We start from the raw sequence: 27,157 nt of genomic DNA, 5'->3' as shown, positions 1-27,157 counted from the left end.
TTCCTATTCATATACCCATCCAAATGCCTCTTAAATGTTGCAATTGTACCAGCCTCCACCACTTCCTCTGGCAGCTCATTCCATAAACGTGCCACCCTCTGCGTGAAAAAGTTGCCCCTTAGGTCTCTTTTATATCTTTCCCCTCTCACCCTAAACCTATGCCCTCTAATTCTGGATTCCCCTAACCCAGGGAAAAGACTTTGTCTATTTATCCTATCCATGCCCTTCATAATTTTGTAAATCTCTATAAGGTCACCCCTGAACCTCCGGCACTCCAGGGAAAACAGCCCCAGCCTGTTTAGCCTCTCCCTATAGCTCAAATCCTCCAACTCTGGCAATATCCTTGTAAATCTTTTCTGAATATTTTCAAGTTTCACAACATCTTTCCGATAGGAAGGAGACCAGAATTGCACGCAATATTCCAACATAGGCCTAACCAATGTCCTATACAGCCGCAATATGACCTCCCAACATCTGTAATCAATACTCTGATCAATAAAGGAAAGCATACCTAACGTCTTTTATTTACTTCCTATCTACCTGCAACTCCACTTTTAAGGAGCTTTGAACCTGCACTCCGAGGTCTCTTTGTTCAGCAACACACCCTAGGACCCTAACATTGAGTGTATAAGTCCTGCTAAGATTTGCTTTCCCAAAATGCAGCATCTCATATTTATTTAAATTAAACTCATCTGCCACTTCTCAGCCCATTGGCCCAACTGATCAAGATCCTGTTGTAATCTGAGGTAACCTTTTTGGCTGTCCACTACACCTCCAATTTTGGTGTCATCAGCAAACTTACTAACTATACTCTTATGCTCACATCCAAATCATTTATATAAATGACAAAAAGTAGTGGACCCAGCACCAATCCTTGTGGCACTCCACTGATCACAGGCCTCCAGTCTGAAAAACAATCCTCCACCACCACCTTTGAGCCAGTTCTGTATGCAAATGGCTAGTTCTCCCTATATTCCATGAGGTCCAACCTTGCTCACCAGTCTCCCATGGGGAACCTTGTTGAATGCCTTATTGAAGACCATATAGATCACATCTACCACTCTGCCCTCATCAATCCTCTTTGTTACTTCTTCAAAAAACTCAATCAAGTTTGTGAGACATGATTTCCCAAGCACAAAGTCATGTTTCACCTCAAGCTATTTCAACTACAGTTAATCACAACTTTCAGCAGGGTCCTCACTTAACAATAACTACTAGCCCAATTGTGATGTTTCATAGAAACAAAAGTAGGTCATTCAGCCAGTTAAGCCTGTTCCACGATTCAATTAATGAATGACTGCTGTGTAGTCTAAATCCATGTACCTCTACTAAACAAAAATTTCTCTCAGATTTTAAAATTTAAAATCAGTATCTGGCATCAATGGTCATTTGTGAAAGAGAATGTCAAAATCTCTACCAGCCTTTGTGTGTAAAAGTGCTTCTTAACTTCTCTCCTGAACAGTCCAGCCCTAATTCTCAGACAATGCACCCTAATTCTCGAACCTCCAACCAGTGGAAATAGTTTCAATATCTACTTGGTCTTTTCCTGCTTAAATCTTGAAATCTATGATCAGATCACCTCCTAACCTTCTAAGTTCCAGAGAAAACAGGCCCAATTTGTATAACTTCTTCTCATACCTGGACTTCACAGCTGAAAGTATCATTCTTGAAAACATACATTGTTTTCCTTCCAAGGCCAATATATCGTTCTTTGGGTGTGATGCCCAGATCTGTTCACAGTACTGTAAGTAGAACTTAACCAGGATTCTAAAATACTGCAGCATAACTTCTGCATCATTGCACTCCTGTCCTCCACATATAAAAGCCAGCATTACACTAGCTTCCTGGATTATTTTCTGCACCTGCTTGCGAAATTTAAAATACCTACGCACCTGAACTAAGTCTCTTTGGATATCCACTGTATTTAACTTCATACCATCCAGAAAGTATCCTGATCTACCTTTTAATGGACCCAAAATGGATACCTCATACTTGATTTTAAAACAGATCACAGACAACTCATGAAACTTTCTGCGCCGGGCAGAGGAAAGCCCACCTTCCACCTCCCCCCTGCCCGACCCCATCCTCACCACATTCTACAGAGGGTTCATTGAGAGTATCCTGAGCTGCTGCATCACTGCCTGTTTCAGGAATTGTATTGTCTCTGAGCATAAGACCCTATAACAACAGAAGACAGCTGAGAGGATCGTCGGGGTCTCCATTTACACCTCATGCTGCATTCAAAAGGCTAAGAGCATTGTAGAAGATCCCACATACCTCTCACTCAAACTCTTCTCTCTTCTGCCATCTGGCAGAAGATACCGGAGCATTCGGTCTCTCACGATCTGACTGTGCAACAGTTTCGTCTTAACACCGCATGATCGGACTCTTTCACAACTGAAATTCTTTGCACGACCTTGAATTGTTGCCTGAAAAATGTCTTTTATCATTTTTTTATTACACTGTAACTCACACATTTTGAATTTCTTATGCACTTAATACCATGTAGAATTGTGTAGTCAGTGTTGTCCATATAGCACTTTCAGTCCTGGGGGAACGCGGTCTCATTTTTACTGTATCTGTTATATGGTAGAAATGACAAATAAAGGTACTCGACGCTACTCCAAAACATTGTAATACAGGTTGCAGTGAAACTTTTCAGCAGATGTTCTCCAGTGGAATATTTCAGCATTGTCTACATGTACTGAACCATGTTTGTGGCCTTGGGTGAAAAGTGTCATGTGAGACGCCAATCTGAAGATTCTCAAATCAAGTGCGATATCAGGTACTACAAAACATTACTGTAACATACTTACAAAAAGTAACTACAGACAGGTTTCTAAGATTTGGAAATTCTTGCGATTTCACCAATTATATGTTGCCACTTGCGAGAAACCCACTGGAAAAGGAAGACATATTTATGATAGATTGCTGCTACTTCTAGAATTTGCCAGCCACCCAGAGTAAAATCTTTGCTTGATCCTTGTCAGACAAATAACAAGAGCAACCTTGCTTCTCTAGTATAATCTGAGCTTTATGCACCCTAAATCCTCAAGTGTGGCTAGTTTTACTACAAACTTTAGTCCTGATTCATCATCTTACATCAGGACAGCAGAAGCTTTCATCAAATTTTACCTCCCTCCCCAATTTCCCCTCCCATTTACACTCCCTCCCCAATATCCCCTCTCATTTACACTCGCTATCTCCTCCCATTCAATATCCTAAATTGGTTAGATAATGAATTTTCTAGCTTGGGTGTTGGCAACATACTGACAGCAGCGTCTATTTTTACTGGTCTCATGCAAAATGGTACTTTGTAACTGACTCTGCAGAACATAAATATCCTTAATTACTTAGCATGTCATAGCCAAACTTGACAGATCAGCAAGTCCTTGTTTAGAAAAGCAGCTAAATCCTACTTAGTGTTAATTGATTTACATGACATTTACTGAAGAATAATGAGAAAAAAATCTTTGCAACCTTAAGACTGAACAACTTTGTACTTGTCACAATGTATATAAAATGATTATATTTCAATTGCGAATGTTAATTCTTCATTTATTAAATTCTTTCTTCCACTGTTGAAAAAGGTCCAAATGGTAAATTATTCCTTGATGAATCACCCTTTAGCCTTTGTATTTTCTGGACAGGAACCAAACCTTCATGGGCTCTTTCTTACCCTTCATGTTAATCAGATTTCTGTACTCGAGTTGAAACTGTTCATCTGAGTTCTCCGGACTCATTAGGCACCTAATTAAGAAATAGGTTGATGATTAGGATCATTTAACTAATTTTCAGCACAGTTGAAAATGTGTTGCTGGTTAAAGCACAGCAGGTTAGGCAGCATCCAAGGAATAAGAAATTCGACATTTAGGGCATAAGCCCTTCATCAGGAATGATTCCTGATGAAGGGCTTATGTCCGAAACGTCGAATTTCCTATTCCTTGGATGCTGCCTAACCTGCTGTGCTTTAACCAGCAACACATTTTCAACTGTGATCTCCAGCATCTGCAGACCTCATTTTTTACCCGATAATTTTCAGCGCAACCTGGAACAAAGCTAAACCAGAAAGAACAAAAAATGTGAAGGATATGAGGATGATTCTGTGATGTCCCAAGGTGTTCAGTGAGGTACGGGAGGAAACAGCAAAAATTATTTGCAAAAATTTCCAATTCTTCTCTGGCCACAGGAGAGATGCATCCAATGTGGTACCATTTTTGATATCAAGAAGGGAGCAAGAGACAAACCAGGAAACTATAGGCCAGTCAGTCTAACCCTAATGGCAGGGAAGCAATTCTAAGGGGCAGAATCAGTCTCCATTTGGAGAGGAAGGGATGAACCAAGAATAATCAGCATGGTTTAGTTCAGTGAAGGTCACATCTGATCTACCTGACTGAATTTTTCAAAGAGGTGACCAGGTGCAGATGAGGGCCATGCTTTTGTTGCTGTCTACTTTGACTTCAGCAAGACTTATGGTAAGTTTCTGCATGGGAGTTTGATAGCAAAGGTAAAAGGCCAAGGGGTCCAAGGAAATTTGGTAAATTAGATCTACAACTGGCTGAGCAGGAAACAGAAAATTCAGGTTGAGGGGCATTTTTCCAAGGAGATGTCTGTATCCAGTGGAGTCCACGGGGTTCAATGATTTAGACTTGAACATAAGATCAGTAAGTTTGCAGATGATACAAAAATTGGTGGAGTGTTAAATAGTCAAGAACATAATCTTAGGAGCCAGTGAGGACTGCAGATGCTAGAGATCAAAGTCAAAAGGTGTGTCGCTGGAAATGCAAAGCAGATCAGGCAAGGAGAAGCAGAGGAGTTGACATTCAGGCATAAGCCCTTTGTCTGGAATGTTGTGGGGAGTGTGGGAAGGGATGGCTAAGAGATAAACAGGAGGGTGTGGGTGAGGTAACTGGGAAGGTGATAGGTAGATGCAAATGAGGGGTGATGGTGAAGGGGAGGGTGGAGTATATCGGTGGGAAGGAAGATGGACAGGTAGAACAGATCAAGAGGGTGGTTCCGAGTTGGAGGATTGGACTGGGGATGAGTTGGGGAGGGGAGATAAGGAAACTGGTGAAGTCGACGTTGATGCTGTGTGGTTGAAGAGTCCCAACACAGAAAATGAGGCATTCTTCCTGCATTCCTTGGGTGGCTAGGATTTGGAGGTGGTGGCCCAGGACCTGCATGTCCTTGGTAGAGTGGGAGGAGGAGTTTTAGTGATCAGTCACAGGGTGGTGGGGTTGTTTGGTGCGTGTCCTAGAGATGTTTCCTGAAATGTCCCATGAGCTGGCGCCTGTCTCCCCAATGCAGAAGCGACAACATCAAGAAGAATAGACACTGGGGTTGTGCAGAAAAATCTCTGCCGAATGTGGTCGGATCCTCTTGGATGGGGGTGAGGGGTGAGGTGTGGGTGTGGGTTTTACACCTCTTGTGGTGGCAAGGGAAGGTTCCAGGAGTGGTGGGTGGGTTGGTGGAAGTTGCACATGGAATGGTCTCTGGGAATGCTGAGAGGGTTGGTGAGGGAAATATATCTCTATTGGTGGGGTCTGATTGTAGGTGGCAGAAATGACAGTGGATAATGTGCTGTATCCGGAGAGTGGTAGGGTGGAAGATGAGGACCAGGGGAATTCCATCCTTGTTGAAGTTGGAGGGGTAGGGTTCAAGGATGAAGGTGCAAGAAGTAGAGATGATGTGCTGGAGGGGCATTGTTGATCACATAGGAGGGGAAATGGCACTCCTTGAAATAGGAGGCTATCTGGGATGTCCTGAAAACAAGATAGATGAGCTAGTCAAACGGGCTGATCAGTGGCAAATGGAATTCAAACTGGATACATGGCAGGCCAACCAAGGCAAGGGAATACATGATAAGTTATAGTTCAGAGGATCAAAGAGACCTTGGTTTGCATGTACACTGAGCCCTTGAGGTATCAGGACAGGTAGATAAAGTAGCTAAGGCAGCATATGGTATGATCCCTTCATTAGTTTAAGAGTAGGGCAAATTTGCTGGAACTGAACAAAGTGTTGGTTAGGGTGGCAGTTGGAGTTTTGTGTGCAGTTCTGGAATCCACACAAGGAGATACAGACATTTACCAGAATATTACTTGGGCTAGAAGATTTCAGTTATGAAGAGAGATTGGACAGATTGGGGTTGGTTTCTTTTAGAGCAGAGGAGATCCCCCATCATTGTGACTCATTTGATGCTGTTCCCATTTCTTCTTCCCCTCAGTGTTATCAGAAGTCCAGAAGTAGGCCAATGAATTGAGAAAGCAATGGGCCAGCTGTCCAGTAAATGAGGCTGAAGCAAGGCTTGGGGATATAGGCCTGAGGCCCAGTAGGAGGCTGGGGCAGAATTGGACAGGCTCTGCAGACCAAATAAAATCATCACAATCAGAAAATGCAAACAGGCAGAAATTTAATTATTACAGATTGAACAGCTGCTCACCTATATGTATATTCCGAAATGTTGATTCTCCCTTTTTCTCCTGTGGTTTCTGTCCTGCTTGTTAGGTTAACGGTATTTCCAAACAAACAGTAGCGAGGCATCCTCTGGCCTATTACACCTGTGACTACTTCCCCAGTGTGAATACCTATAGTGGTCTGAAGTGATAGAATTTATAAACAGTCAAAATATTCCAAACTAATAGTGAACTCAGGAGATAGAACAACAAGCAGCTGTTTCTTACACATGGAGTGGAAACATCTGACATTGTGACGTCAAAATACCTCCGCACACAACTGGAAGCATGTGATTCAGTGAGTTTTAACACATTAACAATGATTTTGCCATTCATGTTCAATTAAAATGAGCCAGATCAACAGGAATTTGAAAAATTAGGCAAACTGGGGGTAATTTATATTAGTTGTGGGGATTTATAGTGTAGTGGTAATGTTCCTACTTCTGGGCCAGAAGGTTCAAGTTCAGCTCTCCTGATAACGTGTCTGAACAGGTTGATTAAAATATCCTATGGGATTCTTGCTCACCAAAAAATTGACAATTGTGGCCACGTAGCCACTTAAACTCATTTAACACTGGCAGCAGAGATTTGCGCACATACAAATATTCAAATTACTTCTAATTTGGGTAGCAACATTGAACAGTAGAAACCAAGAAACATTTTGATACATCAATCATAGAAACCTACAGTGTAGAAGCAATTAATTTGGCCCATTGGGTCCAGACAAACACTCTGAACAGCATCCCACTCAGTCCCTGTAAACCTGCATTTCCCCTGACCAATCCACCTAACCTGCACATCTTTAGGCTGGGAGGAAACTGGAGCACCAGAGTAAACCTATGCAGACAATTGGAGAATGTCCGTGTGGAATTTGCAGTCGCCAAAGAGTAAAATCGAACCCAGGTCCCTGGCACTGCAAGGCAGCACTGCTAACCACTAAACAACCATGCTACCCCAATATTCTTGGGTCCATGTTCAGCAGAACATAGCATTAAGATTGAATATAGAAATCAAAATTTCTCACTTAGCAAAGAATCACTGATGAACAATCTAGCTGGATGAAGGTTAGCAGTGTAAACTTAAGTGCTAGTGACTATGCATGACTTCCATTTCCTCAAGTTGAGTTCATTGATTAAACAAAAAAACCACAGTCCCAAACCATCCCCAGTTAAAAGTACATTTGTGAACTTGCCACAGTGTCCCCCATAAAACAATCACTTAGGGATCTTCACATGTGGAAAATTTCAGGAGGAATCAGTTAAAACTAGTTGAAAACTGTATCTACCCCAAAGTAAAGTGCATATGTTGTCTCCACCTTTCCTTAACCAAGTTCTCCCAAACTTTTAGTTTCGTTTGCTTAAGCAGCATCTCTTCTCACCTCCACTTCCAGTTTTTCAACACATTTTGGAATTCAAGTTTAAATCTTTTGGAATTTCTTCTCCAATTCTCTCATTTCCAATTGCCTTACTACAACAGAAGATTCACTGATTCATGCCTGTACTGCCTGGTTCATTTGGCCTCCCTGGTATTTCAATTAAGCCCAACGGCTTTAATATAATAGCTGCCATCTTAGTTTACCCTTGCAAGTTTATCAGTCAGCTGACTAACTCTGCTAAGTTAGCTGTAGTCATGAGCTGCAACAGTACTAAGGAAACTTCTAACACTGATCCTGAATGAGTACCAATTACGTTATGACATTGGAAGCTAAACCAAATTAGCCTCCCTTATTAACAGTGGAACTAAAGCATATGTTTTAATTCAATATCCCACAGAATTGCTCAATTCTTTCTAATTAAATTTTTAAAATAATAGATCTTAGATACCCAACTTATAATGTCAAATGAACAAAAATTATCTATGTTCTGCTGAAGTTAATAAATTGTTAATCTATAAGACAAAATTAATATCCACAATCTAGCCTAATCCTCTTGGAACATTAATGTCCATTCACATCGATAGTTAAGGAAGAAAACAAATTGCCTTTTGCCAGTTCAAAAATGATGAGTACTAGGTCTTCATGAAATATTTCGACAATAGGTTGTATTATAACCATATAGAACTTATATGTTGAATTCCAAAGTCACCGGTCAATGTAAACCCACTTTTAAAACAAAAATTTCTTACAGAATGAGATCTTTTCTCAGAACTTCTAAGAAGTTGATAACTGGAGAAATATAAAGAGCAAAACCAAGAAATAACTTCCCAGTCTAGCGGCTTGGAAAGCAAAACCATCTCCTTCCCAAATCCCCATTCAACACCAATTCACTTTGTGTCCCAGAACTTGCCGCTCCTTAGCTCAGCAGTTCCAGTACAGTTACGAAATTGGCATCTACCCGAAAATGTGGAAAATTGCCCACTTATGTCCTGTATATAAAAAGCTGGACAAATCAAGCCTGACTAATTACCACGCCAGTTTATTCTCGATCTTCAGCAAACATGGCAATCAAGCAGCATCTGCTCAGTGACATCCAGTTTGAGTTCTGCCAAGGTCGCTCAGCTCCTGACCTCACTACAGCCTTGGTCCACACATGGACAAAAGAGCTGAATTTTCAACGTGGGGAGAGTGACAGCCCTTGACATCAAGGCTGCATTTGACCAAGTATGGCATCAAGGAGCCTGAGCAAAACTGGAATCAAAACTGGAATTGCACAGCATGGACAGGGGCAAACACTCCAGTGATTGGAGTTATACCTGACAGATAAGAAGATGGCTGTGGTTTTGGAGGTCAGTCATCTCAGCTCCAGGATATCTCTGCAGGAGTCCCTCAGGGTACTGTCTTAAGCCCAACATCTTAGGCTGCTTCATCAATGACATTCCCTCCACCCTAAGGTCAGAAGCAGGGATGTTTGTCAAAGACTGCACAATGTTCAGCACCATTTGCGACTCCTCAGGTACTAAAGCAGTCTGTGTTCAAATGCAACAAGATATAGATAATATCCAGGCTTGGGCTGACAAGTGACAAGTAACACTCATGCCACACATTCAATGGTGTAACCATCACTGAATCTCCCACTACCACCACCCTGGGGGGTTATCATTGATCAGAAACTCAACTGGACTGACTGCATAAACATAGCGGCCAAAACAGCAGGTCAGGGGCTAGGAATAGAACATAGAACATAGAAGGATACAGCGCAGTACAGGCCCTTCGGCCCTCGATGTTGCGCCGACCGAATCCTACCTAACCTATACTAGCCCAATAACTTCCAAATGCCTATCCAATGCCCGCTTAAATGACCATAAAGAAGGAGAGTTCACCACTGATACGGGCAGGGCATTCCATGAACTCACAACCCGCTGTGTGAAGAATCTACCCCTAACATCTGTCCTATACCTACCACCCCTTAATTTAAAGCTATGTCCCCTAGTAACACCTGACTCCATTAGCGGTAAGAGGTTCTTAGTATCTACCCTATCTAAACCCCTAATCATCTTATACACTTCTATCAGATCTCCCCTAAACCTTCTCTTCTCCAATGAGAACAGCCCCAAGTGCCTCAGCCTTTCCTCATAAGATTTTCCTACCATTCCAGGCAACATCCTGGTAAACCTCCTCTGCACTCGTTCTAAAGCTTCCACATCCTTCCTATAGTATGGCGACCAAAACTGCACACAATACTCCAGATGAGGCCTCACCAGAGTCTTATACAACTGCAACATGACCTCAGGACTCCGGAACTCAATACCTCTGCCAATAAAGCCCAGTACACCATATGCCTTCCTCACAGCACTATTTACCTGGGTGGCAACTTTCAGAGATCTGTGTACATAGACACCAAGCAGAGAATCAGGAAGTGAGCGAGCAACTCACTTCCTGATTCTCCAAAGCCTGTCCACTTTCTGCCAGGCACAAGTCAGGAGTGTGGTGGAATAATCCCCACTTTCCTGGATAATTGCAGCCCCAATAACGCTCAAGGAGCTTGACACCATCCAGGAGAAAGTGGCTTACTTGATTGGCACTATATCCACAAGCATCCACTCCCTTCACCACCGATACTCAACAGCAGCAATGTGTACTATCTACAAAATGCACTGCAGAAACTCACCAAAGATCCTCATATAGCACCTTCCAAACCTATTATCACATCCATCTAGAAGTTCAAGGGCTGCAGATATATGGAAACACCACCACTTCAAGTTCCCCTCCACTCACCATCCTGTCTTGGAAATACATCACTTTTTCTTTACTATCACTGGGTCAAAATCCTAGAATTTTGTCGCTACTGGCATTGTGGGTCAACCCACAGCAGGTGGACTGCAGTGGTTCAAGGTGGCTGCTGATATGCAGAGTGATCTGGGTGTGCAGCTTAAAAAGATCACTGAGGGTGACAGTGCAGTTGAGTAAGGTAGTAAACAAGGTCTTTGGCATCCTTGCCTTCATTGGAAGGGCACTGAGTATAAGGATAGCCAAGATATGCTGGAGCTTTATCAAATTTTAGTTAGGTAACACTTGGAATATTATGTCAGTACTAGTCACCGCATTACCACAAGGATGTGGATGTTTTGGCGAGGATATAGAAAAGGTTTACCTGGATATTGCCTGGTATAGGGAATTTCAGCTATAAAGAAAGACTGGATAGACTAGGTTTGCTCTCACTGGTTGAGGGGTGACCTGATAGAAGTTTATACGCTTGCGAATGACATGGATAGATTGGAAATAATAAGGTTTTTTCCCCAGCATGGACAGGTCAATTAGTAGGGGACATAGGTTCAAGGTGCAGAGTCAGGGGGGAGTTTGTGAGGTACATTTTCACAAATAAGAGGTGAGTGTCTAGAGCATACTGCCAGAGGTGGTGGTGGAAGCAGACATATTCATGAAACATCTGGACAAATACCTGAATAGCAAGGGAATAGAGGGATACGGTTCCTGTAAGTAAAGACAGTTTTAGTATAGAAGGGCAAAATGTATTGGCCCAGCTTGGAGAGCTGGAGGGCCTGTTCCTGTGCTGTACTGTTCTTGATTCTTTGTTCTACCTGGATATTGCTATGCTTGCATACACCAAGGAAATTCTTTAGACAGGTTTCAGAAAATCAAAGCTCTAAATTTTGCTTCAAATGTGATGAACTAGTTTGAAATCTATTGAAAAAACAGACAAAAAGAGATAGAGAGGAAGAATGAGACAATATATCAGAAGCATAGAGTGTAGGAGGCAAACAGAAACAGAAATGATAAAGTGAGAATAAGTGGAAGGTACTTGAGTCCCAGTCTTTACAAAATATAAAAAGACAACAGGAGAAGAAATATCTTGGACAGGAAGAAAGAAGAACGTGAAAATAAATCACATAGAAAGTTACAAAATAGCAAGACTGAATCTCAAGAGTCATAGTCACATGCACAGCACAGAAACAGAGCCTTTGGTCCAACCTATCCATACCCACCAGATATCCTCAAGAAAGCTAGTCCCATTTGGGTGCATTTAAGTCCATATTCCTCCAAATTCTTTCTATTCATACACCCATTCAGATGCCTTTTAAATGCTGTTACTGTACTAGTCTCCATCACTTCCTCTGGCAGCTCATTCCATACACACACCATCCTTTGCATGAAAGATTTGCCTCTTACCTCCAGGTTTAAATCTTTCCAGTTTCAGCTCAAACCAATGCAAACCTATCTCGTTTTGGACTCGCATCCCCTGAGGGAAAAACCTTGACTATTCACCCTATGTCCCATATGATTTTATAAACCACTATAAGGTCACCCTCCAGCCTCTGACACTTCACAGAAAATGGCCCCAGCCTATTCAGCCTATCCCTATGTCTCAAACACTCCAACCCTGGAAGAATCCTATCACAAGGAGACCAGAATTGCACACAGTATTCCTAAGAAGTGGCCTGACCAATGTCCTGTACTGCTGCAGCGTTATCTCCCAACTCCTGGACTCAATGCACTGACCAATAAAGGCAAGCATACCAAACACTTTCTTCATTACTGTGCCTACATCTACTCCAAGGTCCCTTTTTTTTGGTAACACTCCCCAAAATATTCTCATTTGCCCTACCAAAATGGAGCACCTCACATTTATCTAGATTAAACTCCATCTATCACTCCTCAGCCATCAAGCTCTACGATCAAGGTCCTTTTGGCCAAGTATGAGCCATGTTGAATATTGTGGTTTGATTCTTTCAATGAGATCAAATACATTTTCTCGCTGTATCTTTTCAAACTGGCCAAATTAATTAGTCTTTCAGCCTTTGGTCAATTATTTTCTTTGCTGTACCACAGTAAGTGCAATAGTCTGCTTTCTGAGACCTTATACTTATCCATGACAGTGCATCTACTTCCCACCACTGCTTGTAGTCCAATATCCCTCTGTTGCATGAAACACCTTCCTTCATTCAATCGCCTGGTTTTTCCACACCATAAACACTGTCTACCCTCAACAGTGCCTCCTCATTCCCTCAGAACACTTCTGCACCTTTCCACCACTTGCATCAGTCCTAACAGCAGTGCCACCTACTTGTGTCTTACATATGATTTCCCTTTATGTCATGACGAGTCAAGACATTTATAACAAGTCATAGCTACAGTACACAAGTGACAGGGTGCCAAACGTCATGTCCTTACCCCCTCTGAAGAAAGGATATTTGCAGTCACTGGAGGGAATGCAGAGATATCTAAGTCCTGACACCCATAAGTAATACTTGCTGTTCCACTGCAACACTCACATTAACCATGCATCATTCCCAAACAGTGACCTCAATGCCTTTTGTCTCTTGTGCCTTCAGGTGCACCCATCCTCCCAAGGTTCAGCCTATCTTCTCCAGACAAAACCTCCTCAACATCCCAAGATAAGAAGATTGAGGTCCACCTAGGGAAGCTTTCCCTAAGCCCTTTGGATGGTGTGAAGGTGTCTCCTGTATGGGCTGCTGCTGCATACCCTCTACCTTCTCACTTTCTTCCATTGTATACCATTTTGTCCTTTCCTGGCAAGATTTCCAGCAGATCCTTTCTCTTCTCTTGGGGATCTGCATGCAGCAGTCCAACGTAATCATAGTCTGAGTCACTTCACTGAATACCACACTATGTACTCTTTTCGTGGCTTAGAAGGGACTGTGTATCACATTTACATCAAGGGTTCCCATTGGTAACCCATCCTTAGTTTTTTGAATGGGTTGCTCCTTAAGTTTTAATTCCACTTCAATCCCACATTCCTGATCCACAGGCACCTGATATGGGGAGGGACACACAGCCAATAAGCCTTCTAGTGGATGTGCTTACTCTATATTTTAATATGTTGGTGTCCCTGCCCTGGGAATGTTTGAAGGGACGGCCTTGAAGGAACTTTAACAAGTAGGGGAAGCCTTCCCTCCATATTCATCCTGTGTTATCCCTGTCTCAGGAGTGTTTAATGGGGATGATGTCAAAGGAATCTTACTTTCAATAGAGAATGAGGAAGTATTGGAGGGACCATGGACCCCCCCTTTCCGAGCAGCATATATGATGGCATCTTGACAGGCTTCATAAGTGTGCACAGTGAATTTCACACAGCTTCACATGTGGGTGAGGCAGAAATGTGTCCCAGCACACTGTCAGCTATGGGGTTGCTGGAGATCGGGCACCTGTTGCTCCCACAGCAAGAGAGAACCCTGTGGTCTCAGCAGTGAGAAACATCATCCAGATGCACAGGGAGGAGCAGCTGTGACAGGCAAGAACACAAAAGGCCCTCCTTACAGAGAAGCTAGTTACAGCTAGTAAATGACACACTGACCATCTTCAGTCAGATGTTGCAGTAATGCAGGTAGTCCATTTGATGCACTATTATCGCCCAGATTCTGCAAAAGTGCGGCTAGCCCTGTGACTGTAAGTCTACCTCAAAGGACATGTTGGCAACAGCTGAAGTGAGACAGGCCAAGCACCCTCATGGGCCGCTAGACAGTTGCCAGCACCCACACACTATCACCCCATACATTGGTCCTCAATACTGAAGACAGGGTGAAAGTAGAAGAGGGAGACTTGGCACTAATCATAAGGAGGCATCCAGTCTGAGGAGTAATCAGACACGGGGCCTCTCAGAAGTCTCCATTCAGGATGCCCCTCCCAAGCATTGGAAGTTCCTGCTGAGGAGGGTCAACTTGCCTCTGACAAGAAGACCTCCAACATGTCTGGCCCATCCAGATCTAAATGCCTGAGGTGGCCTGACAAATTCTCTACAATCAACAGGCTCCCTCCATCCATTGCAGCAGATGGAAGAGGGGTCAAAGATTGTACTAATGACACAAAAGTATGATGGCTCAAAACATCATGATTTTCATTTTGCACTCGGTGTTTTGTAAAGTTTTTTCATTTCATAAATCTTATCAGTTCACTACATATATATATCATCGTCCCTTCTCTGTTCAGGGTTTAGACAAGTCACGGGCCCCTGATGCATCAGAGCTTTGGCCAATTCATCAGGAGTCATGGTTGGGGCTGTATGATATGGGCCAAAAATATTACTTTGAGGCAGAGGTAGCAGTGCATGTTCATGGCAATGACTAACCCCAATACGTTAGAACAACCCCTCTTTATCATTGCCTGTTTGACGGACTTTACGTAAGGTATTCCCTAGCAGTGACATTGACATAAAGGTTTAACTTATAGGGATGAATAATGCTGTAGGGTAGACAGGGATTAGGACCTAGATGCCCGAGTATTCAGCGTATTGGAGAATGATGCTATTACTATGTGAAATCTCAATGACTGGTTGCAGACGCACAAGTCCTCCCTCACAAGTTGGCCCGTACAACTCCTGCACGACAAGTCCTATTGTAGTCATTCTCCTCAATGCCACACTCTATCCATGTGCTTCAATGCTGCAATAACAGCAAATGGCCCTCTCAGAGTAGCTTTACATCTACGTACCTGTTACCCCTCCTTCTCTTCATCCCCCTTCCTCACCATCTTTAATTTGTGTGAACAAAGGCAACAAAATGACAGTGGCCAACCTTCAGGCAGCCAGTCTTAGCCCTCATCTGCCTAGATCCCTAGCTTGTGAACTCATGTCCAGCTACGACAGCTCCCCCAAGCCTTGCCGTATTGGCTTCAATGAAGGCAAAGAACTATCCATGATCCAGGTCCCTACAGCATGATCACACTGTGCAACAGCACCCTGATTGCATGACTGTCTATGGCAAAAAACCAGGGACTTGTATGGGAGGCTGCCCTTAAGTAACTATCTGGGGTCCCTGAATGACAGCTCCTCCATGGACTTAATTGCTGACTACTTTCTTCAGACTTTCAGACATTGCACGCTTGCTGGAGATGCTTTGTTTGACACAAACATTGAGGCTACATGATACAGGTGCTAGACTGACATGGAACATCGACATATGGCAAGATGCATGTGCACGTGACTGTGGACTGTTGCATACTACAGTGATTTGCCTGGTTCTGCAACTGCACAATTGTCAATGCAGGGCATAGAAGGGCAAGGTAAAGCATGCAAGTAGCAGGTATGCCAGCAGGCACCAGGTGAAGTTATGCTGAGACAGCACTGGTGGTCAGTCTGGCACATGCTGTTTAATGGGTTCCTGACCCTCTTCAGTACCTACACTTGATACAGCTGTATACTGCTGGTTGAGATCCTGCCCTGCTGGGTAGACTGCTCATAAAGGACTCAGTGCCAGGGCGTTGAGTATGCTTGATGGTGGCAATGACTACATGAAAGTGGACCCTCAATGTCTGTGGTGGGCAGGTATGTGTGACTGATACTGGGGGATCACACAAGAATCTGCAGTTTGTCCGTGGGCAAGAAGCAGTTGAAGCTAGATGAACTACCAAGATCTGCTCTGGTTTTCATGTTGAGTTTTCCCAATAAGGAATTTGATAAAAGTGTAACAGTGGCGAGTTGGGTTGCTAATAAGGTGCTTAACATGCAAGGAGCAGCATCAGTTGGAAACTCACTGCTACCTGACAAGAATCCTGCTACACCACTTGCGAAATGCAAAAAAAAATTGATGAGATGATCTCAATGAGCATTTTGTTTGAAACCACCAGTTCATCTTATAATAGTCTATATTACTCACAGCTTGGTAAGTTTCTGTCCATAGTAATTGTTCTGAGGAAATGTTTGCATTTTAAAAATTTAAAAGGCCTTGATTAAAATCAAAAACAAATAACATGTACAAACACATCAGATTAATATCACCAATAATAAAATCAAAGTTAGAAAAATAATGGGATATTATATTTGTGACTCATGTAGAAAGCACAAGTGAACCTAAAAGCATGGAAGACAAACAAAAGACAGTGAGTCAACAAGAATTATAGAAGGGTAAGCAGTTTCAAGATTTTTTAAAAATCCATGATTAACAATTTTGAAAATCAATGAAAATATTAAATGTATAACTGAAAAGATGAGATACCAATTTTTGTAAGTTCAGAATTTTGCATAACTAACCTGTATAGGCTCTCCATCAACCTTCACCTGCTCTGCAATCTCCATCATGTCCAAAGCAAGATGGCATATGGAACGAGCATGATGGATACATGGCTCTGGCAGACCACTCACGGTCATGTACTTATCCCCAACTGTCTCCACCTGAATACATAAGAGAAATAAACAACCTCCTTAAAGATTTATTAATCAAATCATCAAGGAACAAAAACTAGGAATGATATTGATATTCAATTTTGCCACAGAGGCTTTGTATATGTAAAGGAATTCTACCACCAAGACAAACTGTTTAAAAATTGATTTTCAAGTTAGTAAGTTCTTCCTTTACATGGAGATGGATATTCAGTTGAATTAAAGCCAGTTTGATGGCTCTCAAAGCTGGAGGGCTGATCAGAGATTTTCCAGCTACAGTACGAAATACGTAACGGAGAGAGCACCTCAATTAGGAAGTGCACTCTGAGCCAAATTTTAATAAAAGGTCAATTAAGAAGCATTAAAAAACACAAAATTAGGTGACTGTCTTTGTGCAGCTTGCACATTTTCCATGCATCTGTGCGGGTTTCCTTCGGGTGCTCCCGTTTCCTCCTACAGTCCAAAGGGTGTGCAGGTCAGACAAATTGGATATGCTAAATTGCATTAAATCAGCGGTAAATATAGGGTAGGGGAATGGGTCTGGATGGGTTACTCTTTGGAGGGTCAGTGTGAACTTGGTGCACCAAAGGGTCTGTTTCCATACTGCAGGGAATCTAATCTAACCATGACATGAGTCAGGAGGGTACGCTGGGAATGAGACCCTTTACAAGATAATATTAGGCTGCAATCCCAGCTAGGCAGGTAACAGGGGCAGTTGGCTTGCATTTAACCTTCCAGTGGGCATATACCACCAGTTTATCTGTCCCCTTCTCACACTGGGAACAGTTAGAAATCACATTAAACTCTTCTTTAACCATGCTTTTGCAAGCCTGTCCTTCCAAGACTAAATTCCATGACCTCCAAAATGTCCAACTGAAATTGACTCACTGCTTAAAGCCAGTTCCTTTGGGGCTAACCCAATTTCCCTTTTCACCTTTGTTGAGCCCCAGATATTCTGCCAACTGAAACTTATGATCTTATAAATTAACTGTAACAGTAGTTTAAAGCCCTGTTTGTCTGTATTTCCTGGATCAGCTGTCTGTATCTATACAGCAAGGTGCTTTAAATTTCTAAACTGTAGGGACAAATTCTCAGTATCTAAACCAATACCTAAATCTAATTCTCAGTTTCTAAACCAATATCAACCAACTACTCTACTATTGGTAAAATACATGGAAGAGGTGGGAAAGTGATGGACATGGCATCCCTTTCCCTTCCACTAATTTAATGTCCTCCACTTCCAGCCTGCTGTTAGAGGTAGGGATTAAAATTTCACTCATTGAGTTGGTTGCCACCACTATCAGATCTGGAGTGTGGTGCTGCAAAGCACAGTCATTCAGGCAGCATCCGAAGAGCAGGAGAATTGATGTTCTGAGCATAAGCCCTTCCTGATGAAGCACCTTTTCCAGCACCACACTATTCAACTCTGATCTCCAGCATCTGCAGTGCTCACTTTCTCCTATCACTACCATATTGCCCAAAAGAATGGGACATGAATTCCGTCAGGAAATATTTGCAGTTGATTTCTCCATTTCAGAATCCCTTTTCCTAGGGTGGGTCTGGAATGTAACTCCCTGGTGCCACAGTGAATTGAGAGTGAATCGTAAAGGGGAGGCTGGCCATGGTGAGTCAGGGGTTTAGGATTGAGCGATGTTAAGAGATAGCTCTACACTTGTTGCCAAAATTTCTTGCACTTTTTCCTGTGATGTTCCTCACAACATCACTTACTTATGCTTTGGTTTCTCCTCAATCTGATGCCTCATATCAACAGGAACCACTGGTGAGTATGAAAGAGCCGGGAGACCCAACATCCCATTGACATCCATGTCCCTGGGGAAAGACCAGCACTGGCCCATCACATGCTTGAGTAAGGCCTTCCTGATAAAACACAATGCACGGGTTGTGAGAGCTCTCCACTGGCACACCAAACTGCCAATATCTCCAGAAGATTCTACCCTCGTGGGTTCTCATTGGTAGAGCCAAACAAATGTAAATTCTTGAACCCGTAAACACTGCATTATAATGGGAGGTGGTGGCAAGTTGTCCTACTGGACTTGTAATTCAGAATTGCAGTCTAATGTTCTGAGGTCAGAAGTCACAGAACTCCAGTTTATAGTCGAACAGGTTTATTTGAAAGCGTAAGCTTTTGAAACACTACTCCTTCATCAGCACTCCGAAAGCCTGTAATTTCAAAGAAACTATTTGATTTGTGTGACTTCTGACCAGGTCCTGATTAGAGTGGTGCTGGAAAAGCACAGCAGGTCAGGCAGCACCTGAGGAGCAGGAAAATCTGGCCTGGTCTACCCCAGTCCAACACCGGGACCTCTACATCATAACGTTCTGAGGTCATGGGCTTGAATCTCACCATGACAGCTGAAAAATGTAATGAATTAAAAACGTAGTCAAATGGTAGCAAGGTGAGCGCTGTTGATTGTTGCAAAACCTTATTTTGTCTGGTAATATAATTAAAGAGAGAAAAATTGACATCCTTTCCTGGTCTGATCCACAAGTGACTCCAAACGTCAATGTGTTGAAATTTTAACTGCCCTATTAAACAGCAGATTTCAGGTTTACTCCCAGTTACAAGTACGATATCATGTTCTTCCACCACCAGGTACAGTTCAGTGAGTATTTACATTGTTGGTTAAGAAGGAAACAGGGCTCATAGAAATTTACCATGCAAAAAAACCGCCTTCAACCCATCATTGTCAGCCAGTTGAAAGAAATTCATTGAACCATTCTAATCCCACTTTCCAGCTTTTGGCCATAGCCTTGTATGCTTTGACACTGCAAGTGCACATTTAAATACTTCTTAAAACATGAAGCCTTTATCATCCTTACAGGCAACGCGTTCCAGATTCCCACCACACTATGGACAAAAAGATTTCCTTCACATTTTCTTTAAATCTTCTGCCCCTTACCTGAAATCTACATGCCCTCATAAAACAGGATGGTCTACACCTGAACCAGAGGGATACCAATATCCTAGGGGGGGGGGGGGGGTGGAATTTGCTGATGCTCTTCAGGAGGTTTTTAAATAATTCAGCAGGGGAACGGGAACCTGAATTGTAGCTCCTGTGTACAGGAGGTTGAGAGTACTGAGATCATAAATAAGGTTTCAAGAGTGTACCGGCAATCAAGACATTGATTTGAAGTGTGTCAACTTCAGTGCCAGGAGCATCCACAGTAAGGTGGGTGAACTTGCAGCATGAGCTGAAAATATGTTGCTGGAAAAGCGCAGCAGGTTAGGCAGCATCCAAAGAGCAGGAGAATCGACGTTTCGGGCATGAGCCCTTCTTCAGAACTTGCAGCATGGGTTGGTACATGGGACTTCGATGTTGTGGTCATTTCAGAGACATGGATAGAGCAGGGACAGGAATGGTTGATGCATGTTCCGGGATTTAGGTGTTTCAGTAAGAAAAAAGATGGTAAAGGGGGAAGGTGTGGCATTGTTAGTCAAGGATAGTATTATGGTGGCAAAAAGGATGTTGGAGGACTCGTCTACTGAGGTAGTATGGGCAGAGGTTAGAAACTGGAAAGGACAAGGAACTCTGTTGGGAGCTTTCTATAGGCCTCCGAAAAGTTCCAAAAGTTAGAGGAAAGGATTACAAGGATGATTCTGGATAGAAGTGAAAATAACAGGGTAATTGTTATGAGAGACTTTAACTTTCTAAATATTGGCTGGAAACACTGTTGTTCAAGTACTTCAGCTGGGTCAGTTTTTGTCCAATGTGTGAAGGAGAGTTTTCTGACATAATATGTAGATAGACCAACAAGAGGCATGGCTACATTAGATTTGATACGGGGTAATGAACCTAGCCAGGTGTTAGATTTGGAGGTAGGTCAGCACTTTGCTGAAAGTGATCGCAATATAGTTACATTCACTTTAGCAATACAGGCATATACTGCAAAGCAAGAGTTATAGCTGGGGGAAAGACAATTATGATGCAATTAGGCAAGATTTAGGATGTGTAGGATGGGGAAGGAAACTGCAGGAGATGGGCACAATTGAAATGTGGAGCTTATTCAAGGACAGCTACTGCATGTCCTAGATAACTATGAACCTGTCAGACAGGAAGTGGTTGAGCAAGGGAGCCATGGTTTACTAAAGAAGTTGAATCTCTTGTCAAGAGGAAGAAGGAGGCTCATGTAAGGATCAGACATGAAGGCTCAATTAGGGGGCTTCAGAGTTACAATTTAGCCAAGAAGGACCAAACGAGAGAGCTAAGAGGAGCCAGGAGGAGACATTGGCAGGTAGGATTAAGGAAAACCCTAAGGCTTTCTATAGGTATATCAGGAATAAAAGAATGATGAGGACAAGATGAGGGCCGGTCAAGGACAGTAGTTGGAAGATATGCGTGGAGTCCGAGGAGATAGGAGAAGTGCTAAATGAATATTTTTCATCAGTATTCATAATATTGTTGAGGAGAATACTGACATACAAGCTATTGGACTAAATAGGACTTAGGTTCATAAGGAGGAGATGTAAGCAATTCTGGAAAGTGTGAAAATAGGTAAGTTTCCTGATCGGATGGGATTCTCTGGGAAGTTAAAGAGGAGATTGCAGTATGTTTGGCTTGGATCTTTATGTGATTGGCTACATGAATAGTGTCAGAAGATTGGAGAGGAGCAAATATTGTCCCCTTGTTCAAGAAGGGGAGCAGGGACAACCCTGGTAAATATAGACCAGTGAGCCTTACTTCAGTTGTGGGTAAGGTGTTGGAAAGGATTACAAGAGATTGGATTTATAATAATCTAGAAAGGAATAAGTTGATAAGGGAACACTGTTTTGTAAAGAGTAGGTCACGCCTCACAAACCTTACTGAGTTCTTTAGGAAGGTGACCAAACAGGTGGATGAAGGTAAAGTGGTTGATGTGGTGTATATGGATTTCAGGAAAGTGTTTGGTAAAGTTTCCCAAGGTAGGCTACAAAATACGGAGGCATGGGATTGAGGATGATTCAGCGGTTTGGATCAGAAATTGGCGAGCTTAAAGACGACAGAGGGTGGTGGTTGATGGAAAATGCTCATCCTGGAATTCAGTTATGAGTGGTGTACCACAAGGATCTGTTTTGGGTCCACTATTGTTTGTTATTTCTATACATGACCTGGATGAGGGCGTAGAAGGATGGGTTAGTAAATTTGCGAATGACACTAAGGTTGGTGGAGTTGTGGATAGTGACAAAGGATGTTGTGGGTTACAGAGGGACATAGATAAGCTGCAGAAAGGTGACTTAAAAGAGACATACAAGAATGTCAGAGGATTAGGTAGGTTGGACAGCGAGAGTCGTTTTACTTGGATGGTGATGGCTAGCATGAGGGGACATAGTGTTAAATTGAGGGGTGATAGTTGTCAGAGGTAGTGTCTTTACTCAGAGTGTAGTATGGACATGGAACACCCTGCCTGCAACAATAGTAGACTCGCCAACTTTAAGGGCATTTAAATGGTCATTAGATAAACATATGGATTGTAATGGAATACTGTAGGTTAGTGTTGGTTTCACAGGTCAGCGCAACATCAAGGGCCAAAGAGCCTGTACTGCACTGTAATGTTTCTATACTCTATGTTCTTTGAAGTCCTTGTAGGCATAGGAGTTGGGAGGTCAAGTTGAAGCTGTACATGACATTGGTAAGGCCACCTTTGGAATATTGCATGCAATTCGGGTCTCTCTCTTATAAGAAGGATGTTGTGAAATTTGAAAGAGTTAGCAAAAGATTTACAAGGATGTTGCCAGGGTTGGAGAGTTTGAGCTATAGGGAGAGGCTGAATAGGCTGAGGCTGTTTTCCCTGGGCTGTCTGACGCTGAGGGGCTTTATAAAATCATGAGGGTATTGGATAGGGTAAATAGACAATGATTTTTTCCTGGGGTGGGGAAGTCCAGAGCTAGAGGGCATAGGTTTAGGGCGAGAGGGAAAAATTTAAAAGGGACCTAAGGAGCAACTTTTGCACAGAGGGTGTTGCGTGTAAGGAATGAGCTGCCAAAGTAAGTGGTGGAGGCTGGTTCAATTAGAACACGTAAAAGGCATCTAGATGGATATATAGCTAGGAATAGTTGAGAGGGATATGGCCCAAGTGCTGGCAAATGGGAGTAGATTAGTTTAGGATATCTGTTTCTGTGCTGCAAACCGCTATGGCTCTAAAAGCATTGCCCTCATCTACGCACCACGAAACCTCTACCAAAAAAATATTCAAGCAAGTCGGTCAAATGTGACCTACCCTTCACACAGCCATGCTAACTGTCCCTTACCTCTCCAAATGAAGATTAAGTCTTTCCCTGATAATCGTTTCCAATAAGCTACCCACCACCTTCAGTTTCCCAGTACATCCCCTGGTCCCTTCTGGAATAATGGTACCACATTGGATATCCTCCAGTCATCTGGCACCTCTCCTGTGGCCAGAGAGAAACTTAATTTTTTTTCAAACGTCCCTATTTCCTACCCTGCCTCACTCAATTTTGGATATATTGTATCTGGCCCTGAGATATATTTACTGTTAAGCTTGTTAGATCACTCAGAACCTCCTTTCTGTCCTGGCTAATTTCTTAAATTGCATCACATTAATGGCCACTTTTTCTCAATGCAGTTTGAAGTGTCTTCTCTGATTTCAGGCATTCCCAGTAATTTTTAGTATCAATATAAATGAGATCTTAAGCACTATTAATCACTGATGGAATCATAGCTTATTCCATTTCTGGCTACTGTTCGTCCCCACCACAATATAACCTCAAGCATCAACGATAACCATCTTTCACACTTCGATTCTTCACCTTCTGGCTGTTATTCACCCTATCCATGCCCCCTGTGATTTTATAAACCTCTCAGCCTCTGATGCTCCAGAGAAAAACGCTCCACCTATTTACTGACAGGATGCAGAGCTGGGCTGATAAGTGGCAGATGGAATTCAACCAGATGGAGTTCAAAAGTGTGAAGTCATTCACTTTGGAAGGTCGAATTTGATTGCAGAATATAGGGTTAAAGGCAGGATTCTTGGCAGTGTGGCGGAACAGAGGGATCATGGGGTCCACGTCCATAGATCCCTCCCTCAAAGTTGCCAAATTGATAAGGTGGTTAAGAAAGCATATGGTGCATTGGCTTTCATTAGCCAAGGGATTGAGTTTCAAAGCTGCGAGGTTATGCTGCAGCTCTATAGAGTTGAGTTTAGACCACACTTGGAATAATGTGTTCAGTTCTGGTCACCTCCTTATAGGAAAAATGTGGAAACTTTAGAGAGGATGCAGAGGAGATTTACCAGGATGCTGCCTGGACTGGAGGGCATGTCTTATGAAGCAACATTGAGGGAGCTAAGGCTTTTCTCATTGGAGTGAAGAAGGATGTGAGGTCACTTGATAGAGTTGTACAAGATGTTGAGATGCACAGATAGAGTGGATAGCCAGAGACTCTTTCCCATGGCAGAAATATTTATCATGAAGGGCCATAATTTTAAGATAACTGGCGGAAGGTTGAGGGGAGATCTCAGAGGTAAGTTCTTTACACAGGGTGGTGGGTGCATGGAATGCAGTGCCAGTGGTAGTAGTAGAATCAGAGACATTAGGGACATTTAAGGGACTCTTGGAAAAGCACATAGAAGTTAGTACAATGAAAGGTATGTAGGTTAGTTGGATCTTAGAGTAGGATAAAAGGCCGGCACAACATTGAAGGCTGAAGGGCCTGTACTGTGCTGTACTGTTGTATGTTCTATTCAGTTTCTCCCTAAAACTCACACCCTTTAGTCCTGGGAACATCTTTGTAAATCTTCTCTGCACCCTCACGTTTAGCAACACCCTTCCTTTAGAAGGGTAACCAGAATTGTACACAGTATTCTGCAAGTGACCTCACCAATGTTCTGTGCAGCCGTCCTAACACCTATACTCAATATTCACCACTCTGTTTACCTGCAACTCCACTTTCAAAGAACTACGCATCTGGATCCAGTATATTAATTGCATGATTCATATCGTGAAGTGAACTGCTTGATTACATACTTTGATCACCCACTTACAAAGGTCCATAGCCCTCCATTCCTTGAAGATTCATGTGCATATCTAAAACTCCCTTAAATGCATTATTGCATCTACCTCCAACACCACCTCAGTAGTGTGTTCCAGACTTCTATCACTCTTTCTGTAAAACACTTGCACCTCACATCTCACAGATCACAGAGTCCCAACAGTGTAGAAACAAGCCATTTGGCCCAACATGTCCATACCAACCCATTCCCATTCCTCTACATTTCCCCTGACTAATGCACCTAAGCTACACATCCCTGAACACTACGGGAATTTTAGCACAGCCAATTCACCTAACCTGCACATCCTTGAACTGTGGGAAGAAACCGGAGCACCTGGAGGAAACCCACACAGACACAGGGAGAATGTCTGTGTAGAGTTTGCACAGTCATCTGAGACTGGAATTGAACCTGGGTCCCAGGCGCTGTGAGGCAGCAGTGCTAAACACTGAGCCACCGTGCTGTCCATTTAAGGTGACATTGAGAAGATAGCAAAGAAAGGCTTCGATCCATCCCTTTGGGTTATGGGGCCAGCACGTTGCCGCGCGGCCACTCTGCTACGCTGAGTTTCCTTCGAACTTTACCCCTCTAACCTTAAATGCATGCTGCCTTGTATCAGACGTTTCAATTCTGGGAAGAGGATTCTAACTGTCAACCCTATCTGTGTGTATTTCATAATTTTACAGACTTCCATCAAACCTCCCCACAGCCTACATTGCTTAAGAGAAAACAACCAGGGTTTTTGTAGCCTCTCCTTATAGCTCATACACTCTAATCCAGGCAGCATCCTGGTAAACCTCTTCTGCACTCTCTCCAAAGCCTCCACATCCTTCCGGGAATGTGGCGGCCAGAATTGAACACAATACTTTGTGAAGCCTAACCAAGGTCCTATAAATCTGCAACATGACACCCTGACTCTTGCACTCCATTCCCTGACCAATGGAGGCCAGCATGCCATATGCCTTCTTCACCACCCTATCTACTTGCATGGCCACTTTCAGGGAGCTATGGACTTGTACATCAAGATCCCTCCGTACATCAATGCTGTTCAGGGTCCTACCATTGGCTGTATACTTTTTCTTAACATTTGAGCTCCTTCATAACTCACACTTCCATGGATTAAATTCAATTCATTTCTCCGCCCACATCTGCATCTGATCTATATCCCACTGTATCCTATCCATCCCTTCAAGTTTGTAAATCTCTATAAGGTCACCCCTCAGCCTCCGACACTCCAGGGAAAACAGCTCCCACCTGTTCAGCTTCTCCCTATAGCTCAAATCCTCAAACCCTGGCAACAACCTTGTAAATCTTTTCTGAACCCTTTCAAGTTTCACAACATTTCTCCGATAGGAAGGAGACTAGAATTGCATGCAATATTCCAAAAGTGGCCTAACCAATGTCTTGTACAGCCGCAACCTGATCTCCCAACTCCTGTATTCAACACACTGACCAATAAAGGAAAGCATATCAAATACCTTCTTCACTATCCTATCTACCAGCCACTCCACTTTCAAGGTCTTTTTGTTCAGCAACACTTCCTAGGACTTTACCTTAAGTATATAAGTCCTGCTAAGATTTGCTTTCCCAAAATGCAGCACCTCACATTTATCGGAATTAAACTCCATCTGCCACTTCTCAGCCCATTTGCCCATCTGGTCCAGATCCTGTTGTAATCGGAGGTAACCCTCTTCGCTGTCCATTATACTTCCAATTTTGGTGTCATCTGCAAACTTACTAACTGTACCTCTTATGCTCGCATCCAAATTATTTATGTAAATGACAAAACGTAGAGGACCCAGCACCGATTCTTCTGGCACTCCACTGGTCACAGGCCTCCAGTCTGAAAAACAATCCTCCACCACCACCCTGTGTCTTCTACCTTTGAGTCAGTTCTGTATCCAAATGGCTCATTCTCCCTGTATTCCATGAAATCTAACCTTACTAATCAGTCTCCCATGGGGAATCTTGTTGAACGCCTTACTGAAGGCCATATAGATCACATCTACTGCTCTGCCCTCATCAATCTTCTTTGTTACTTCTTCAGACTCCACGCACAAGTTCCCTACACTATTTTGATCGGTCCTACCTCCTCCCTCATCATTCTCTTATTCCTCATGTACGAGTAAAATGCCTTTGGGTTCTCCCTTATCCTTCTTGCCAAACCTTTTACGTGCCCCCCTCCTGGCTCTC

The 27,157-nt window shown here is 42.9% G+C and overlaps 1 protein-coding gene across 1 annotated transcript in view; it reads right to left on the bottom strand.

Annotated features, from left to right (window-relative positions):
• Window positions 1-3,586: 3,586 nt before the first annotated feature.
• The window catches only part of gucy1b1 (guanylate cyclase 1 soluble subunit beta 1), a 122,829-nt gene continuing 99,258 nt past the window's right edge, over window positions 3,587-27,157 (bottom strand). The window contains exons 8-10 of the mRNA XM_060851487.1: window positions 16,832-16,972; window positions 6,440-6,594; window positions 3,587-3,750 (exon numbers count right to left, since the gene is read on the bottom strand). Of these exons, the coding sequence (XP_060707470.1) occupies window positions 3,627-3,750; window positions 6,440-6,594; window positions 16,832-16,972 (420 nt within the window). The 3' untranslated portion in view covers window positions 3,587-3,626. The remainder of the gene's footprint in view (window positions 3,751-6,439; window positions 6,595-16,831; window positions 16,973-27,157) is intronic.

The sequence above is a fragment of the Hemiscyllium ocellatum genome, chromosome 36 (assembly GCF_020745735.1).
Source record: "Hemiscyllium ocellatum isolate sHemOce1 chromosome 36, sHemOce1.pat.X.cur, whole genome shotgun sequence".
Classification (NCBI taxonomy): domain Eukaryota; kingdom Metazoa; phylum Chordata; class Chondrichthyes; order Orectolobiformes; family Hemiscylliidae; genus Hemiscyllium; species Hemiscyllium ocellatum.
Note: the sequence above shows the minus strand (reverse complement) of the source record. Positions and strands in the feature narration are given on the sequence as shown.